Here is a 21,371-nt window from a genome sequence, read left to right as displayed (position 1 = left end):
ATTAAGGATATTACTTGCAAATATCCTTAAATTTCCAGTTCATAACTTGCAGGGAAGTCCTTACCTTTGAAAATAATCTCTCATCTTCCTCTGTTTTCCTGTCTTTCTTACATCTTTCTCCATCTATCAATGCCGCACATTAACATTTTTCTTTCTTCTCCCTGTGAAATATAGCAGCTGTAATTTAGCTCATTTTGTAACAAGTAGCACACAAACAATTTGTGTGTTTGCTGGTATTTGTTGTGCTGTTTGAAAAGTTGCATTTGACATTTTCTGCCACTTAAAAAAAAACGTTATTCCGTTTATGCACGCTTCTCTTCAGTACCACTAGCTGTCCGCTAAAGTACCACCAGAAAATGGTGAAAGCAGCGACAACATTATTTTCTCATCACTGAGCAAACGTCTCCATGCTGTCACTGGATGTAACACCAGGCACATGAAAAATCAACTCGTTTAATAGTAATATGCATTAATCTGCCTACTGGATTTAATCACTCATCAATGGAAGTGCCAGTCCACTTTAACCCCTGGTTATATGCATGCTATTGCTAGATAATTGATAAACAGAAATCAGTATTTCACGTTAACAAACGTTGGATGGATGGACTGCCTCTGACGGTTTTCATTTTTGCTACACCAAGTACATTTATGCTTTCCAGATGTTATTTCGAATAACAAAATACAAAAAATGTTTTTAATTAAAGTACCAGGAGTATATAAAATATTGTTGACAATGTTTTTATTTGTTTCCTATTTTTAAAAAAAAGGCATCTTGTATACTTTTTATTTGTATGTACTGCCAGGACTTGTGGGTAAATGTAGAGCAGTGACTTGGTAGTCAACATATGTGCAGTATTATAAACTATCATCTCTAATTAACCTTTTCAACCAATGCATTTGTTGGCTAAAGTTATCATCAAGGGTCTGGATGTGACCCTGGTTGAGCTTTACAAGCTCAGGTGTTGTACTAATTCACTAAATATTTTCTGGGGTGCCTGTAAGCTAGAAAGAATGGGCATTACAACAGGTTGGTAATACGTTTGAAGTTTAAACTAAGAGAATTGCCTGTTAAATTGTATACCTTTATGATATTAGTAAAATGACTCATTTTAATTACCATATGACTTGTGAGGAATGAACAAATGATCTTTGAGTTTCTGGGGGCCTTAGGTGCTGAGGTTGTAGTGGTGTGTCGTTACAGTATATCTACTATGCTGTAAATGTTACTGTAATACACAAAATCTGTGTGTGTGTGTGTGTGTGTGTGTGTGTGTGTGTGTGTGTGTGTGTGTGTGTGTGTGTGTGTGTGAACTCATACATTGTCAGTAGTATATCAGATATAATGATGTTTTCATGTTACCTAGCAAACACCTAGCAATGAATTAAAATGACCCAATTGACCTAACTGCACGATAGTCTCAAGGCTCATTTCTTTATCATTTGTTTCCAATGGGTCAGACTTTCTTGTAATTTTATAAAGTGGTTTAAAGTGGTTTCAAAGTTTTTCTTTGGCTGATTTTTCACTCATTTTCAGTCCAGTCCAGCTTTCCTGACAGACATGAGATTGTATTTCTGCATCATCAAAGCAATTCCCAAAGAGGTATTAACGAAGGAAAATGAAGGAACTAACACACTGACAAAAGGTGAAGAGGAGGAAAAAGATGAGACTTTTAACAACACAAGAAAGGAAATCAGTTAAATCCCAAAAAAGGAAATATTCAATAAGAAACCAGAACCATGGCACAGTACTCCTTATCCTGCTGATGCTCATATTGGTTCTCTTTTATTACTAAATAATGGTTTTAATATTATTATATGAAAAAATATAAAAGGATGTAGTTTCCCAACCATCAACAGTAATGACTACAGCAGTTATGAAGTCATGAAATTAACTCAGTATTTCATGGGAGTGTAAAATAAACTGTCAGTGAACAGGAAGTAATATTTCATGAAAATGGAGAGAGAAGTTTAAAAAAGGAGGAGAGTCGTCCTCCTTTCCCTGCTCCTGGCGAGTTGGGTGTCAGTCACTCAGACGTCATATAGTCTTCAAAAGCATGCTGTGATTAACAGGTAATGCAATAAATTAATCTTGCTGTGATTGTTTTGATTCGTTTTGCAGTAATGAGTGAAATCAAGCAAAGCATTATCTCTCACTTGAGTTTAAACCATTCATTTGTCTCACGTGCTGTGAGAGTCTTCGAATGTAGAGGGAACGTGATGATTAATCAGGTGTTAGCACCAGCTTAAAGAGTAGTTATTAAGGTGATAGATGTGGATGCATGGTGCATGTAAATAAAATGATTTCTCTTGGTTTTTGTGGGTTAGGCAGAATGTGGTGGTTACACTTCATACTTAGGTGATGAGGAAAATACGATTGAACGACACTGATCATCTTCCCAAAAGATGATTAACTTGAAACTTTACTGAAGTCTTCAGTGAAAATTTTCCGTGACTCCCACCTTTCTCAGATCAACATAGATTGTAAATATTAGGCGATATTATGTTGCACAGCCTACTGACAGGGATCGGGGACCTGCTACTGTGAATTTGCTTGCGTTAATCTTGTGCTGTTGAAGGTTAGTGTCAGCGTGTTGGACTGATGCGTTTGACTGTGACCCTGGGCTGTATTGAGACGGATCGTTAAACTCTAGTTTGTCAATTCAAGCATTATTACTGGCATTCAAGCTGTTTAGGTTGTGAAAAACCTGCAGCAGGTGACTGCATTTTTCTGTTTTCATTGCATTTGCATGTACAGTAAACAAGCTAGAAACATGAATAGAAAAGTTGGGCAGCACTTTATAATAATCTGTGTGTTAGATATAGGTATCATTATTAGGTATAAGACTAGTAAGGTAATAGCAAGCACTTCATCATTTAGATATCATTACTCCTCCTTATCATGCCATTTATAAATACAGATATGCTTATCCATCTGTTACTATTATACCATATACAGCTGTCAATGTTGCTACATCACTGCTTGTAATAATCATAGTCCTAATAACATATCTGTATTTATAAATGGCCTACTAAGGAGGAGTAATGCTGTATAAATGATATATAATACCTTACTAATACCTTAATCTTGCTCAATAGTGTGCTATTATTATAAAGTTCTGCAAAAAATTGACTTGTGAGTAGGGCTGGGCCATATTATATTGTTAGGCAACGATAGGAAAATGAAATATCGCGATAGAATGGGAGTAAAACGCGCATGCGCACTGCCTTTGTTTTCATACACACATGGCCGATTGTTGAGTAAAACAGATGAACCAGAATTGGTTTGTAAAAATGGTGCAACTTCCGTGATGTGGAACTGGTTTGGTGTTTGTCCGTCAGATACACAACAAAGCACATTTTTTTGCAGAACATGCAAGCGGCCGTTGTTATTGTCATATTTGTCGGACTAAGATGCTCTTAAATCTGGGAGTAATCTGGGTCCTAAACTCCGTATGCTTCAGGTCAAACAACACTGCAGCATCACTTAGAGTTAAAAACTGTCTAAATTATTTCATCTTTAATAAAACGATCAGCATTGCTGCTTTACCAGGTGTAACTATAAAGTTTAACTTCCAGGCATCCATGAAAACAAAAGTTATTACATTTAACGGAGTTAGAAGTTAGCAGGAAGCTAGCGGAAGTTAGCTCGCTAGTTTCGCTAGTTACCTAAGCATGATATTGCATGTTCTGACTGAGAGATTTCTGAAAAAAAATCACACGTACAGCTCTGCTATCACTTCCAACATAAATGAAGACAGGAAACTAAACAGCAGTGACGTTTGTAGGGTTACTGAAGTTGGGCTAGCTGGTATATAATGATGTGCTACGTGATCGCTAGCGACACAGCTATGTTAGCATAACATAAACAGTGAAGCTGGAGGACCAACACTAACACTTTTCCACTTATAAAAGTTAACGTGAAGGTTCTTCATGGTTAGAGACAAATGCAATCGCATGGCAGGATGCTGTAAACGGACCAAACTTCAGTCAGGAGAACAACTGAGATAATCCATCCACAATACCAGGTTAGTCATTAATATACTGCAACAACATGGGAATAGAGCAGCTGCCAGAGAATTCAACATTAATGAATCAATGGTACAGAAGTGGAGGAAGCAAGAAGAATGAGTTTAATAAAGTTTGATTTATCTGACTGCTTTGTTTCGCTTAATGTGCCTTATAATCCCGTGCACCTTATGGTCCGAAAAATACGTACTGCACACTGCAGTTTAATGTTGCAAAGCACCTCTTTTTAACTTCAGTGGATATTATACATGGTTATGCTCAGGATATGTCAGCCCATTTCTACTGGAAATGCCTTTTGGTTAAACTTTCAGCAAGGAATTTGCATTTGCACTGTTACATTTTTATAAAGCTTTAATGTACATAAAAACCAGCTTCTTGTTTAAGTGAAAATAAATGGAAGGTTGTCTTTTTGCACTAGTAATGTTGTGGAGTTGTATTTTGTCTCGCATCAATTATATCGTCGGTTATATCGTTATCGCAAATTTTCAAATATATATCGTGATAAATATTTTTGGCCATATCGCCCTGCTCTACTTGTGAGTGCTAATAAATGTTTACCCCAACAGGAAACAGGAAGCCACACGATGGCTCTACAGCCTAACGGTGACGTTTCATCACCTGGGATGTCTAGCAGAGTCCCTGCACCACGTTTGTATCTACATCTTAAATAGATATGCAACTTTTATCACTCAGAAACAAACACAATGTGCAGCTTGAACACAGTCAGTTTCATGTGCTCGCGCATGCATTTGGCACAAAACATGAAAAAGGATCTTAGAGTAGTTTCGGTAAATGAAAAGAGTTTATTTAATTTATTTATTTTAATCAACTTTATTGTAGCACTAAAGGTGTAATATAATACTGTTTTGTCAAGCTGCGGGGACACACTGGTTCACTATAAAGATAGTTTTTGCTATAATCTCGTAACACATGGATTCATATTCCCAATTGCTTCTGATTACATTTAACTGTGCCCTTAAAATCTTTAGACCCATTTTTACCATCTCATATTCAGACGTGTTCCTCCTCTGTGTAACCTCTCTGGCTTCAGTTATTGGACATGCAGCTTTTAATAGTTTGAGAAGTATATTAATTCACTGACATTCTTTACAGTTCTTTTTTATCTGCCTCTAATGAAATGTTTGGATATTAAATTAAGCATGGCAGGTGAACAGTGAAGCACGGGATCAAATAACATTTCCTGACACAAACCTCTCAGTCGTTTCCATTCCTCGCTGAGAGCCATTTTTAAATTGGTGCTGATAGATAGCCATTACTTCTTTGCAACACCTCCAGGCTTTCTCCCTGCTCCTGGCTCTGTGACCCAGCAAGTTAATGTTACCCTGACTGATATGTGCTAATATCCAATCACTGTCAGCTCCACTGGAGCAAAATATGGCTGATGGGGCTTTTACTGTTACAAATCCATTTACACTAACTGATGTTCCTCACAGACAGACAGACAGAGAGATAGACAGATTTGATTTAACCATTAACATAACATAGAGTCATAAAATGGTATGTATAAGGATGTAGCTTCTGGGTTTGAGGCCTTAAACCTACATCATCTGGTTATAAAATAATTGGTTAATTATTAGAGACAAAAAGGATGTAAAGCAGACTTTAAACAGTTTTTTAAAATTTTGTTTTTAGGATATAAATAGCGTGACAAAATAGCTCAGGGAAGACTGTAAACATCTCAAAATGTCACCGTTGTTCTTTGAGGGCTGCTTCTGTCTTATTAAGATGTTTTTAAACTCGCCTGTGGTTTGGCTTTAGGTTAAAACCTGGCCTGTTGTTCTGATTATTTGTATAATGTACACCTGTTTTATCTACACAAATGAATCAAAATATGGTAACAAATTATTAAAAACACGGGAATTATTTTATCTTCTCCACTTTTCTTGTCAGATTTTGCACTCTGTGTAGTAAAATGTGACCTCGAAATATCTTTATGTTTCATCTACACCCACTCCTGAGCGTCACAGCTAAGCAAAGAGAGACTTGAGCTTTGTGCAGTGGTTAAAAAATGTAATTTAAAACCTCTAAAGGTGAGTAATTAAAAGGTTAAAATTCCTTTATTTAACCTGTAGCAAAAGCAAAATGGAAAAACACCAGCTTCTGTTTGTCAGGGATTTAGAGACGCTTGTTTTTTTTGACTTAGCCCAACAGCTGATTTGTCTTTTCCAGTTTTAAGGCTAAGCTAAGTTGACAGGCTTTGTATTTAGCACCTAACTATTGGAAAGTGAATCAGCATCTTAAAAAAAATTTATCACTCCTTTAAATTGTGTTGAACTTGTGTGTTATTTATTTCTGGAAAACACTTCACTCCACAAACTGTGCCTTTTCTTACTTTTCTTACGCTTAAACTTTTTCACAAAGTTTCCAAACTTAGCACCTCTCTGTATATTTTCCCGGCTTGTATCCAAAAAGCAGATGTGGCTTTTTCAACGCTGCATATTTTTTGGGTGTGATGAAAGCCAATCCATCACCTTTTAAAAAGCCAGTCAAAATTCCCCTGAGCTTTTTCTGCAAGCTGATCTCTTCTTTTTTTTCCCCCCTCTGGAAGTGAAGATGCACTCATACCTGCATTAGCCCCTCAGAGAGTCAAACAGCAAATTAGAGTCCTGGGGAAATTTAACACTTCATAGATGGTAGATGGATTTTCAGCACTACATGTACAGATGCCTACGTGAAAGAGAGTGAATTCAAAGCTAAAAATCTTGGATTGGTTTAAATGGACCTGTGAGTTTAAAATCACCACAGGCAGTATTGCATGTTGGCCAAATGTTGGCAAAAGAACAACCAGTAAAAAAATCCAGTTTATTCATTTTTTACCTTAATATATATGTATTCTTTTTGTTTTGTTTTTTTTAATTTAAATAGTGTTTTCCTTAAATATGTAATATATTAGCTAGGGGTGGGCGATATATCGATAGAAACGATATAAATTTGGCCAACGATAGAGATTTTGACTATATCGCTAAAAAAAACAAAAAAAAACAAAAACAAAACTATATCGCTCTATCGCGATAGCGCATGTTGATGATGTTATCAAGCTGCGCCTGTTTTGGTCGAAAGCATTGCGGCGGCTAAAACCATTATCATCTGCAAATTATGGCGGGCGACAGTCATAGCAAAGAGATGAAGCACTTTTGAAATATGGGGAAAGCCAAAAACTGCGCTTCCTCCACTTCCGTAACATTGATTCATTAATGTTGAATTCTCTCGCAGCTGCTCTATTCCCATGTTGTTGCAGTATATTAATGACTAACCTTGTATTGTGGATGAATAATCTCAGTTGTTCTCCTGACTGAAGTTTGGCCCGTGTATAGCATCCTGCTATGCGATTGCATTTGTCCCTGACCACCAGAATCCCTCACGTTAACTTTTATCAAGTGGAAAAAAGTTGGCGTTCATCCTCCAGCTTCACTGTTTATGTTATGCTAACATAGCTGTGTCGCAAGCAATCACGTAGCACAACATTATATACCAGGTAGTCCAACTTCAGTAACCCTACAAACGCCACTGCTGTTTAGTTTTCGGTCTTCATTTATGTTGGTAGTGGTAGCAGAGCTGTACGTTTTAATTCGTTTCAAAAATCTCTTAGTCAGAACATGGTATTTCCCAGAATTTCCCAGAGGAACCCACCCGAGGGATTAATAAAGTTCTATCTTATCTTATCTCTTATCTGGTATGAAATGTTTAGGTGTAAACTAGCGAGCTAACTTCCTGTTAACTTCTAACTCCGTTAAATTTAATAACTTCTGTTTTCATGGATGCATGGATGTTAAACTTAATTGTTACACCTGGTAAAGCAGCATCGCTGATGATTTAATTAAAGATGAAAGAATTTAGACCGTTTTTAACTCTTAGTGTTCGTTTGACTTTGGTACCTGAAGCGGACGGAGTTTTGGACCCAGATTACTCCGCGAAGCTCCTCACTACAGCAGCCGTGATGCTCTGACAATCCATCAAGCAGTGCGGCTTACCAAAGTAGTACTAAAACATTTTTTAACAGATTTCTGCACGCCCAAATCGGTTCAAGGTCAGTAAGCACAACCAGAATTCATACATAAGGCGCACTCTCGATTTTTGAGAAAATGAAAGGATTTTAAGTGTGCTTTATAGTGTGGAAAATACATTATACAGAAGAAAAGAATATATCGTGATATATATCGTTACCGCACATGCTTCAAATTATATCGCGATATGAATTTTAGGCCATATCGCCCAGCCCTAATATTAGCATCAGTAATAATGTATATATATATATATATATATATATATATATATATATATATATACATATATATATATATATATATATATATATATATTTGTGCCGAGTATGTGCCGAGTATAATCTGGAAGTCCCGAGGTCAAAATGGGAGATGCCCCCAAGGGTGGTGGAGAATGACCGAGCTAAGATCCTGTGGGACTTCCAGATACAGACGGACAAAATGGTGGTGGCTAACCAACCGGACATAGTGGTGGTAGACAAACAGAAGAAGACGGCCGTAGTGATCGATGTAGCGGTTCCTAATGACAGCAATATCAGGAAGAAGGAACACGAGAAGCTGGAGAAATACCAAGGGCTCAGAGAAGAGCTCGAGAGGATGTGGAGGGTGAAGGTAACGGTGGTCCCCGTGGTAATCGGAGCACTAGGTGCGGTGACTCCCAAGCTAGGCGAGTGGCTCCAGCAGATCCCGGGAATAACATCGGAGATCTCTGTCCAGAAGAGCGCAGTCCTGGGAACAGCTAAGATACTGCGCAGGACCCTCAAGCTCCCAGGCCTCTGGTAGAGGACCCGAGCTTGAAGGATAAACCGCCCGCAGGGGCGTGCTGGGTGTTTGTAGTTTAGTACTTCTGAAAAATCTCACCCACACAGCAAATTCAAAAGTGTTAAATGTTTTGGTGTTAATAGTCTTCTTGCAAAAGTAGAGTTAATTTTACTCTAAGCAGAGTCACATTCTTTTACAGACTCCGCCCCCAGCACAGCTCCAATCAAAGCTGAAGTGAAGCCGTTTCAGAACATTTTGCTCTACATATTTGAGTTGTTTGCCATGCTTGGTAAGTCATTTTTTCCAAAGATTGTTTCAATTATTATTATTAGCTTTTACTTCTGTGGCTTTTTGGAGTTGAGACAAAGCTGTGTGAAAGGCATTAGCCATGTTGCTCGCTGATAGCATAATATTCTGTTTTAGCTAGCTGAAAGGTATCGTTTGCGGGCAAATACCACAGCCTTGAAAAAAAGCTTGCATGTGAATTTTCAGTCAAACTTTTGGTCAAATACACCTAAAACAATGTCTAGAATGTGAAATGTTGGTATAATGGTGCTACTTGAAGCCTGAAAACGATCGCCCATAAAAACAAACAAACAAACGAGCAAAAAGCAGTAGCAGATGTCCTGACTGGGTTCTACGTTAGCATAGATCCCTCCAGAGTTTTGTGCACACGGTTTAGGTAAAAATGAAAAAGGTTACGGTTTTACATTTAGTTCAGTATTACCTGTTGCCTGTGTCCTTGTCTTTTGGGAAAATACTCTACACAAGTAATGGCTCAAAGAGGATTCCTTTTTTTTTTTTACTGTGCTGCAATTGTTTACTGGATTATTTGTGCCATTAATTAGTGTCAACTAATTTTTATTCAATCTCCGCACAGGATATGCTTGTGAAGATGGAATATGGGGGAGAGCAGAAGTGCGCTGAAGTTCCACAAAGGGATGAATGAAGGACATGCATATTGTATTGAAGAAATAAGTGATGAGAATGCTGTTATTTGCATTTACCATGTCAGACCTTTTGATAAACACAATTCTAATGAAAGTGAGAACATGTACACTGTTACATCTTTCAGATAATGTTTTGAAATTGTGGTGCACAGTTCAGAATAAATGTTTTTCAAAAACCATTGCGTCTTTTTAGTAAATGTTTATTTCCAAAAGAAATTTCTAGAAGTTCAGAACAGTAAAATTCCCGCTTTTTAGAATGAATTAGAAGATAACTCTTACGTAGTTAAACTAAAATACTCTTTGAGAGTTAATATATAAACTCTTAACACCAAGTGTTAAATTATCAACTCCAGACAGATTTGGTGTTTAACACTAAATCAGAGTTAACGTACCAACTCTCCAAAAAGAGTTAAATTAACACTCTCTGGTGTGGACCCATATAGACACTTTAATAGTGTTGAAATCAAATCCGACAGTGTTAATTTGGACATGCTGGATTTGCTGTGCACCAGTTAATGGGGTAAACTTTACTTTAAAATCAGTTTTTCGTACTATACAATGTGTTGTGACAAATATAGTTTTCTTAATGGAAATCTTTGTTTCATCCCTCAATTTTCTGTTATTCACTTGAATTCGCTCTTTTTGCTTGCCCACCGTCTTATCTGTCTCTCAGATTAAAACCACGATTGACTTTTAGCTACAGCCACTCTTTTGTGATTGCTTCACCTGTAATAAGAGGCATAAGTAAAGAGAAATGGCTTTTACCCGAATCCAACTCATCTCTCTCTCATTTTGTGTTAAAAAGCTGTCTTTTCTATTCTTTAATCTTCGGTCAGTGCATTAAGGAGCCATGTTTATCAAAAAGCCCACACTGACAAACGCAGCCGCTGTCCATATTTAGTAACAGACTTTTGTGTTTCAGTAAAATTTCTGGGAGCTTATTAAACCCAAAGCGTACTCCTCTTATCAGCCTTAAAACACAAGGATTCAGCATTACACTTATGTCATGTGTTACATTTAGAGATCTGGGTCTCTGCTGTTTTTGTTCCCACCACTCACCAACACACACTGGATTAAAGTGAGAATATTACCTATTAGTTTCTCATTCAAATAACATCATAAAACTGTAACTAAACTATTTTTTTTATTATTTTGATTTCATCAGTCTCTTATATTAGCAAGCCTCCCTGAGTTTTTGCAGTGAATTTTGCAGGATTTCCTTTTGGGATTTCAGGATTTCAGTCATCATTTTGGGAATAAATATCTTTCGAAGTGAAATCCATTGCAGTGCTAACACAGACAGGTCGACTTCAATTCACACTGTCATTCATATCTATGGCCGAGTCACCACCTAACCTAACAGGCATTTCTTTGGACAGTTGGAGGAAACTCATCTCACCTCTAGTACATTTTTGATACCACAACATCAAAAGTAGGAGGGAGACCCAAAAAAGACAATATTCTGCTGACAGTTTTTAAACGTTTCTTTCCCAAATCAGCTTTTCTGTATTGGAGTTCACTAATAAAAATTATCTAGCTTCAAGTAGAACAGATTGAAACTGCTCCCACCAGAAAAAGTGGGTTTTTTTTGTTGTTGTTGTGGATTTAAACCCACCTCCTTCCTTCCAAAAAGCAAGTTTTTTTTCCAGTTCATGTTTTTTTGCTAAATTGTGTTGTGTTCTTTTGTGGCAGCGATACCAGGGACACAAACTAAAGGCAACCATGGAAAAATTACGTTACCTTTGCTGTCATGGTGGGGGGATTTCCCTGAGCGCTTGTGATAAAAAAGCTTGTTTACTGACATGCCTGGTGGAGAAATCACAAGCTTTGCTTGTTGTGAGCTTCTTGTGCTCTCACAGCTTTACACCTGAGCTGCAGCTGACATTTGAGTGGCAGCGTTAGCGCTTTGTCAGAAAAGCTGTGGAATTTATTTAAAGTCCGAAGTTCTGAGTTAGGTAAAAAGTATATATGTAACAGGCAGGGAGGTCGGTGGCTGCAGTCATTGAATATATGAATATCTGGAAACCTATTACAAAGACAAACAGCTAGAGAGAAAAAATGTGTACATGAAATAGAAAGCTTGATGGTATTACCCGCTGATAACAACGACAAAGAGTGAATGCAAATAGGCAAATAAAGAGAGAGGGAAATAGTTTGAGGTAAAGTCCTCTCGAGGGATACAAAGACCGCAACTGCATGTCTGGAATAAATCTCTTTAATCTTCAAACTCTAAGCGTATTGTAAATATTATTTACAATAGTCACATATTACATACGGTAAATATTATAGATGTTGCGCATGTCAGCATCTGGATGTGCTGCGTCATGCTGGGCATCATGATTAGCTAGCGTGACTTTAACCAAAAAAGACAACCACGACTGAGCCGCATCATTTTCCATCTAAATATCAATCTGACGTCAAAAGCAACACCAAATGCCAAAATGCATCAATTAGTGCTGAGAAGCAGTCCGAAATATCCCAGCACTTAAATTTGTAACAATCTACTGGCTCGTCAAAAATTCGATTAGAGAAAATTGCGAGCTACTAGACTGTGGCTATTAGAGATCAAATGAGTAGGAGATTTCTTTGTGTCCCAGCGCTTATTGAGTTTGCAGTTTGGCAAAGACAAATACCCAATAAAGAAAAATCAATATCAAAGAGACGAAAATAATCTAATAAATCTTTGCCCTTACTTGAGTCATAATTGATTCGAGGGCATCTGTAGCCTTTGTGTGAGCTTTATTAAATACGCTCATGTAAATGTACTCTTTTTTTTTTTTTTATGGAAATGACAGAGGACAAAAAGGAAATTAAACAAATTAGCATCAGAAATGATGATAAATTCGATATTATCCTTCATACTTGAGGGACGAGTGAGATAAGTTCATTCATAAATGGCATTTGAAGATGCTCCTCATAGAGACATGACCATTGTGGTGACTATGCTCCAGCTCTCAGAGGGCTCTCCGTTTCTCTGCAAATGGCTCAACCATGTGACCAGACAGCAGATCTCCACTTATGCAGCCTGACAGCATCCTGACAAAACATTAGTCCTGCATGAGAATTCACAGATTAAGCTGTTAGTCAGCGTAATGGGACTCTCAGAGTCCGCCGGTATCGCCTCTTATTATTATTGTGAATTGTGTCCATGCAATGAAAAAACAAACAGCAATCATGGGTGACTTTACTGGTGTGTTTCTGCTGAAACTGTTAACATGCTAAATAAAGTGAAGAGTCCTTTGAAATCAATTTTCTAGCTTTTGTTTCTGTACTTGAAGGTGGTTGAATTTAAATTTTGCTTTTTCTCCCCCTCTTTTCTTTTATAGTGGGATTTGTTTGGATTATTGTCAATTTCTTTTACCATATTTAGCACTTTTTGTTAAACCATATTCGAAAACATCTCTTATCAAGTAGTGGGTGCTGCAATTGTCTGAAATTTTCCAATCTGGTTTTAAGCCCTTTCACAGTACGGAGACAGCTCTTGTTAAAGTTATGAATGACATTCTTGTTGCTACTGATCGTGGTAAATATGCTGTGCTTGTCTTATTGGATATGACAGCTGCATTTGACACAGTGGACCACGACCTGCTGATCTCCCGCTTACATCACTGTGTGGGAATTTCTGATCTGGCATTGTCATGGATAAAATCATATCTTTCCGAAAGGAGTTTTTGTGTCAAGCTGGGGTTGGCCGCTTCCTCTGTGGCCCCTCTGCTTTGGGGTGTGCCCCAGGGATCTATCCTTGGGCCATTACTTTTCTCGCTGTATTTACTCCCCCTTGGTGCGATTTTTCGTAAACACGGAGTGTCATTTCATTTGTATGCCGATGACTGTCAGCTTTACTTACCTTTTAGTCATTTGGATACCTCCCCATGTCAATCACTGCTTGACTGTCTTAGCGATATTAAATTATGGATGGCAAATAATTTTTTGAATTTTAATGGTCGCAAAACGGAAGCAATTTTATATGGCCCGCATCGTTCTACTGATTCTCCAGATGTTGATTTTGGTGATTTGACCTCTCATCTGAAAAGTTCAGTCACTAATCTTGGTGTTAAACTTGATTCTGCGCTTACTTTTGAAGGTCATGTGAGTGGGGTGGTAAAATCAGCTTTTTATCACCTCAGACGCCTGTCGAAGGTTAAGCCTTTCCTTTCCAAACCCAATTTGGAAACTCTTATTCATGCTTTTATCACCTCACGTCTGGACTATTGTAATTCCCTTTTAATAGGGGTCGGGTCGGGCACCTTGTCACGCCTGCAGTTAGTGCAAAACGCGGCGGCGCGATTTTTAACCGGTAGTAGGAAATTCGATCACATCACTCCGGTTCTGGCTTCCTTGCATTGGCTTCCCATTGATTTTAGGGTTCGTTTTAAGGTCCTTTTATTGGTTTTTAAATCTTTAAATGGTCTGGCTCCTGTGTACTTAACTGACTTGCTGAAGTCACATGTTCCTCCTCGCTCGCTCCGTTCAGCTGAGCAGCTGCTGCTGTCGGTCCCTAAGTCGCGGCTGAAATGCAGAGGAGACCGTGCCTTTTCAATTGCGGCTCCGATGCTCTGGAATAACCTTCCCCTCCAAATTAGACAAGCGTCATCAGTGCAGGTCTTTAAGTCCAGATTGAAAACCTATTTTTATTCCCTGGCTTTTAACTCTGTAGGAAACTGACACCTTCTTATTTATTTTATTGTTTGTAATGATTTTATGGTATTTTTAATTTGGTTGTTGTTTTGATCTGTGTTGTTCAGCACTTTGGTCTGCCTGGTGTGTTTTTAAAGTGCTATACAAATAAACGATGATGATGATGATGATGATGATGACAGACAGCCTATTTTCCAACTCTTTTGGGACATTGGTATATAGATTTCTTTCTGTAATCTAAGCGATCCATATAAACACAACATTTGTTCAACGGCTCTATGCTTCAAAGTTTTATTTGTGAAATGGTCTCGAGTATAGGTCAGGTCACGCTGCTTCTTGGCGATTTTCTGCTTTGCCGTTCAGCAATACCCTGGAGTAAATCTTGTGGAAAGACCGAATCCCTTCCACCCAGACTATAAATGAACATGAGTCCATGTGCCTATACGATTACTTCAAGTCAGCTTTAGTCAGTGTATTCATTCAGGATTCTCTGGAGGATTTAGCTCGTGCCGTTCGCTTCAAAAATTGTCTGAAAAGTTGTGTGGTGACAGATGAGGAATGTGGAAGATGTTGATTTAATGAGCCTGATGTTGTGTGTGTGTGTTTACTTACGCATCCATGAAGGTGTGTTTGGCAAATTGGGAAATTGATTTATGGTAAAATAAGACTCGAGCATCTGAGCATGATGCGTAAATGCAGTCACAGAAGAGGTATTCAGTCACATGACCGCTCTTATGCTGTAGAAACAACCTCCTGCTGCACATTCTTTCATTAGCAGCTCACTGCCTGATATCATTTGGTTATAAGCGGCTTTGTTTATATGCACAGAGCAGCTTGTCTGTCGGTCACATTAAAATTAAGGTCTTTTAGTGGTTAAGCTGTTGATGCCCCATGAATGAATAAACCATGAACAAATTTCACAAATAAACCAAATGACAGAGTTTCTGCTGCAGAGTGAGAGAAATAGTAACTAAACATCCTTAAAATAACGTGGCTCAATATTTTTTGTGACCATCTAAAGAAGTCTCTATAGGAAATCCACAAAAAAGAAGAAAAAATAAACTCAATCAGAAATATTAGAAGTGAAAGTTCAGTTCCATACAAATCAATAGAAATCAGGTTATGGAAAGCAGATAATATCGGTCACAGATTTGTGTGATTCTCTTTTATTGCATACTTCATTTCAAAGTCAGGAGGTTTAAAAAACAAAAGAAAAGCTATAATGAAAAAAGAAGAAATAGAAAAGAACAGAAAACTCAAAATATCACCCTGTGACAGACTGCGACCTGGCCAGTGTGTACCCTGCTTTTCGCTCTATGGTAGCTGGGATTTCTCAAGAAATTGTGTTTTTTCTAGGAGTGATTTATACCAGTTTTGAAAGAAAGTCTCACACCATCCAGTCAACGCTCTAATTATTTTTATTCATATTATCATCAGATGTTAAACAATAGGCTGTTAGAGTAAATTTTAAGCAGTATGTTGTGGGCATGGTAGTATTATCTGGTGCATGCATTCTTGCCTGGATCATTATGTGGGGTTAGATGAATGGCAAGATACGGATCAGTCAATATCTGTAACAGCAGAGTGCCTTTCTGCAGGCTCAGGTAAAGTACAAGTCAATAGCGGCTCACATTAGCAGGAAAGACTTTTTGTGGCACTTTGCAGAGTTTGGTTTTTTTGCCGTTGTTTGCTGTTTGCAGTGACCTGTTGGGTCACTGACAATGTCACAACGTGTCCAATTTGAACCTAATGGGTGGCAGGCAGAGGAAATGTAACGCTTGGGTGGCTGTGACCTCTTTGGTTCTTCTCCGTCTCCAGGTAACCTTTCGAAAACCTGCACAGAAGATGGCTGGACCGAGATGCATCCTATTGACATTGCTGTGAGCTGTGGATACAATCTCAACAGCACTAGCGATGATGTGAGTAGACTGACACAGTCTCATAGTGAATGACCAGAGCTGCACAGCGGGAAATGGTGTCCAGAGCCAGCGGTCAGGAAGAATTGAATGAGAAGCTCTTTTCTTTGCTCTGTGGGTGGGTGTTATTGGCTGTATTGGGGAAATTACTGTATTGATTGGTTGCCACTGTGTACCTCATATACGCTTTTGTTCACTCCTATGTATTGAGTTGTCTCAAGTGACTGAGTCTACAGAATATATAGAATGAAGCTGTCAAAGAATACTGTTTATATTTTCATGTACAGGCTTTTTATTATTGTTGGACTAAATGTTAATATAATATAGAAATGTACAGAAATGTCAGGAAACAGCAAGATGAGGAAATTAATGAACAGCTGTTTGTTAGACTGCATTTTAAGAAATTTTCTTATAAAGCAAAAGTTAGCAGGAACACAGCAACATGCCCAACTAACTTAACAGCTTAATGCAGTATGTTCCTTAGTATACCAGTAGCTTGTCAATATACAGAGGAAGGTGCATTAAATTCCCTGATTCATAACTGTGAAGTGCTGAGTTAGAACCCGAGATACTTTGACTAGTTCAATATAAAGTGTGGAAGTAGATAACCTGCTAGTCTTTACAACGCTAAAGATAGCATTACTTAGCATTACTGCATTGCTAAAGCGTACTTATTTCTACATACTGTATTTACATAGTCGCTAACTTAAAATTGTAATCTGATGCATGCAGGTTACGCAGTTCTGCAAAAAAAGTTTTCCAGCTGCATGGGATAATTTTGGGTAAATTTGATGTTTTTTAGGTACTGAATCTAAAAATGATCTCCATTTCCCTCACAGTTTTTCTTTTTTACAAAACAGGAGGAGTTTACATTTTAAAAAAAAAAGCACAACAGCAATGAAAAAATAAATATTTTATTACAATTAACTATGCATAATTTTTCGGAGATTCCTTACCTTTTGCTATGAACAAAATAAACCTGTTGGGACATGATCATCTGAGCTCCTCACACTGCCAAACCCACCGTACACTCCCCCTCCTACTGACCCCCTCAATCCCTCGCATTTTCTATTTGTATTTCTCTTGAGTCTCGCTCTTAGAAACATTCAATTCATGTGAGAAATCATTAGTGGATACGATTTTTTGACTCAAGTATAGGATACCAGATTTCAGTTTAAAAGGGGAAATGAAACTAAAAACATGAGTTTTGCAAGAAAACCTGATGTGATGGAATTTTTAAAACGTTTTTCCCGGTTTCAGTAAAAATCCTAAGCAGTTTTTTGGTTGCAGACCTGTGCTATTTAAGAGGAATACATGTTTGTGTACAGATTCAACAAAGAGTAACAATGTGTTCTGATAAATGTATATTTTAACTGTAAAGATAACCAGAGTAGCTGTACCCTGTGCTAGTCATACATTGGGAGAAAGATGGGATTAGAAAGTAAATCTATGGTTATAAGGTAATTTGGTTTGATGCTGTAACAAAAACATTCGTATTGTAATTAAAATACGAATGTCTTTGAAACACACTTGACATAATTGACACAGACAAGTCAGTAATAACTCCCGCCTCCGTTATCAGGCATTATGAGTCATTAGAAGTTATTCAGAATCCTTCCAGGAGTAGGACCAGAATAAATAAATCAAATGCTGCTCTTATTTAGTTCAGTTTTACTGCAGCCAGAGCTAATCTTGTCCGTGTTGACGAAGGTGGAGCAGAGTGAAGAGTGGATGTGCACTGCAGGGTGGTAAAAGCTTTCTTGGTGGGCACTTTGCTCTCTGAGTCAAAGAGGCGGCCTCATTAGTATGCCACATAGGAAGTCAGGAGGGACCTGGCCCGGTGAAGTACTCTAAAAGGAATTTGATGTCCATCTTACTGCAAACATGATATGTGTGAGTGTGCCAGAGGATGCAGGAGATCTTAATTTAATTTCCATCAAGCGCACAACATACAGTGGCATGGCAGTAACATAGCGAAGCTTCTCTGAAAGGATCCAGAAATTCAGGATGCTGTTACAGTATATCGCATGACTGGACTGATCCAGTATTTGGTAAGAGAGAGACACAAATCCGTGGTTCAAGAGCTCTTCAGTTACAACACTTAAAAATGACAGGAGTGGAGCCTAAATGCTTAACAACAATAATAAAAGACATCTCTAAGCCAAAAATTGAAACAAATCAATGTTTTGAATGGTTAAATCAACTAACACAAGTGATGTCACTGTTTGAGTGTGTAAACACGCACCGGCTCTTTCCTTTTCTTTGATTTGTTCTCTGTTTTTATGTTTCTTTGTGCAGGGAAAGTTTTTTTGGCAAGTGAAGATCGGCTACACCATCGGCCACAGCGTCTCGCTCGTCTCGCTTTCTACCGCTATTGTGATCCTCTGCATCTTCAGGTATGTAGATGCACAATAGCTCAGCTGTTTTATATTAAGTACTTATGTGCTATTTAATTGCACTCACTGTGAATTTCATTCCATCTGGATTAACTTATTTTTATGTGGTCAGCTGTTTAGAAAAACGATGACCGGAACAAAAAGTGAGACTTTTGTGAAGAACATCAGTACGTGCTATTATCTACAAAGCACGCTGACAGTGGCATTATCCCTGCCGGCTGATGTGACATGAACATTGTGACAAATTGCACATTTCTGTGTCACGCGTCAAACACTTTTCACTGGAATTTGATCGTCTCTGATCACTGCAGCATCACACCCGAGTATAATAGCAGGCTTAAACCAAGATGAAAGATACAAATAGCTTCCAAATGAAATAAACTGTCACTCAAACTCTGCTATCTTTTGATGGCGCATGCAGCACTTTGAAGGTTAGACGTTTGAAGTATTGCGGGATAAAAAAAGGACCGGCATTTTTGCTTGATAAGCCAGGGAACGATTGTAACCTCCTCAAGTGCAATTACAGTTCTGAGGAAGAATAAGAAGCCAGCTTTAAATTGCAACATCTTCACCCTAAAAGATAATGAATGGACATTTCAAGAGTGACTCGCATAATACCGCACATTACTTTTTTTGGAAAAACTGCTGTATGCAATTTGTCTGCCTGAGTAAGACGCAAAGTGAACTTTTCTCGCTGAATGCTGCAAAGAAATAACTTTTGTGTACAAAGACTGTATGTGTAAATGGGTGGGCCACATTCGAGCACTTCTTCTTCCTGTGTGCTACACCCCCTCCAAACACTGTAAAAACTCTATACTCTATATACTGTGCAGCTGCAAAAATTCACACCTAAGTGCATGAGCTGTGAAATGATGTGTGCTGATTTTCATTTCTTACATGGAAGCTGCTTTCTCTCAGTGTACTGCCATCCATTTCTCTTCATGGCCGCAGTGGTGGAGTAACATTTATTCTGAATTTTATTTTTGGTCACATTTTTCTTTTTGAGTCTTTTGCCGATCATGTCACCGGAAAGTGCCTTATTGAATTAGTTGCTGATAAGAGGCACTTTTCATGCTTTCTGCAAAGACAAGCAATAGGTGTCAAAGTGTGTCCACCTGAGAGTTTTGCTCACCGTCACGCACCCAAAGTCACAAGGCCGGCCATGGTCAGGGAGATAAAAGGTGTGAAATCAAAACAACCCACAGATTTGAGCCAGAAAGAGCGTTATGACCGTCGGGTATTATGAGCAGTATTAGTGCTATATGGTTCACTACACGCATTTCTAAAAGGCAACATATGGAGGAACCCCAACACATTAAAAGTAGATTGGATGAACAGTTGTTGAGCTCATACAGACATTAAAAGTCAGGTTTACAGTTTCTAGAGTCAGATGTGAGACCATCTGTCTGACACTAAAGGCTGACCGAAACTGAATAAAGAAGAACTAGAAGAAAGTAGAAGTAGAAGAAAAATAGGGATTTAAATGAAATAGCAGTTGCTGTTTGATGTGAGTATAAAATCTGGATAACATTGGTATCATGGCAATTTACTCTCCTGGGAATGAGGTACGGTTAAATGAAACTGTTATGATGTCCAAGGGAACATTAACTGACTGGGCACGTGCTGTACTCCAGGCGAATATTTACCTGCCCAGACAACAACCATTTCTGACTTAAAAAAGTGATCGAAGCTATTAGGAACCTGTTTTCCCCAATTACCTCTAAAGTATTGATAATGTAGTCAGCAGAAGAAGTGTTAAAAGAACTGATGTTTTAGGACTACTTGTTTCTACTACTGTAACTTCTTGGAAATCCACCTCTCCTGCCTATTTTCAAAGGTGTGTGAAGAACCATAAAAACCATTTATTGTGCTCTAAAACTGATCCACCCACACAGTGAAAGGGAACTAAGAAACTTAATTATGATTTAACTGTCTGTGAATTGCTGTCATTTTAAGCTATTAACTCTGAGGACATTGTGTAATTAGCATGCAGGGCCTCTTTATTGAATTCTCCGCGTGTCTTGTCGCTTTGTCTTGATCTGTTTTCTTGTATCTCTCATTCTGTGTGTCCTAGGAAACTCCACTGCACAAGGAACTACATCCACATGCATCTATTTGTTTCATTTATCCTGAAGGCCATCGCTGTCTTCATCAAAGATGTGGTTCTCTACGAGGTCGGGGAGGTGGACAACTGCTCCTCGGGCTCTGTGAGTTAATGCTGCTTGTTAATGACTGCTCTTCTAGAACTTCAGATAACTCAGCAAGACTTCAATACAGTCAGTATTACAGTACATTCAGTACAGTATTAGTACAGTATTGTAGCATCACTGATCATTATTGATAATTACTGACATTTTAAGTTCTCATATCATAGCTGATAAATAACTTAAAAGTTTTGAAAACGGCTTGTGTCAATTTTCAGTTTCAATCTCACAACAAAAGCCACATATTAGCCAAGTATGTTAATATTAAAATAGTAATAAAAACATGGACTTACAGCCCACAGTCTTTGATTGTTGTCCTTTGGCTTTCAACCATCACCCCTTCACAATGAGCCACAGTCCAAAGCCCCGTCAGGTGTGTGGCCAATAAACATGAGGTTCATGTTACAGAATTTAGCCACACAATGAGCAGAGGCTCACTCTATTTGTTAGTGAGCTT

The 21,371-nt window shown here is 38.2% G+C and overlaps 1 protein-coding gene across 1 annotated transcript in view; it reads left to right on the top strand.

Annotated features, from left to right (window-relative positions):
* The window catches only part of vipr1b (vasoactive intestinal peptide receptor 1b), a 51,981-nt gene that overhangs the window by 17,144 nt on the left and 13,466 nt on the right, over nucleotides 1-21,371 (top strand). The window contains exons 4-6 of the mRNA XM_085468343.1: nucleotides 16,217-16,317; nucleotides 18,613-18,710; nucleotides 20,785-20,917. Coding sequence (XP_085324469.1) covers nucleotides 16,217-16,317; nucleotides 18,613-18,710; nucleotides 20,785-20,917 — 332 coding nt within the window. The remainder of the gene's footprint in view (nucleotides 1-16,216; nucleotides 16,318-18,612; nucleotides 18,711-20,784; nucleotides 20,918-21,371) is intronic.

Source organism: Copadichromis virginalis, linkage group LG9, assembly GCF_057382275.1.
Source record: "Copadichromis virginalis isolate Kocher_CV1m ecotype Utaka linkage group LG9, C_Virginalis_male_GT1.1, whole genome shotgun sequence".
Lineage (NCBI taxonomy): Eukaryota > Metazoa > Chordata > Actinopteri > Cichliformes > Cichlidae > Copadichromis > Copadichromis virginalis.
The sequence above is the reverse complement of the archived record's forward strand: the minus strand, read 5'-3'. Positions and strand labels throughout refer to the sequence as shown.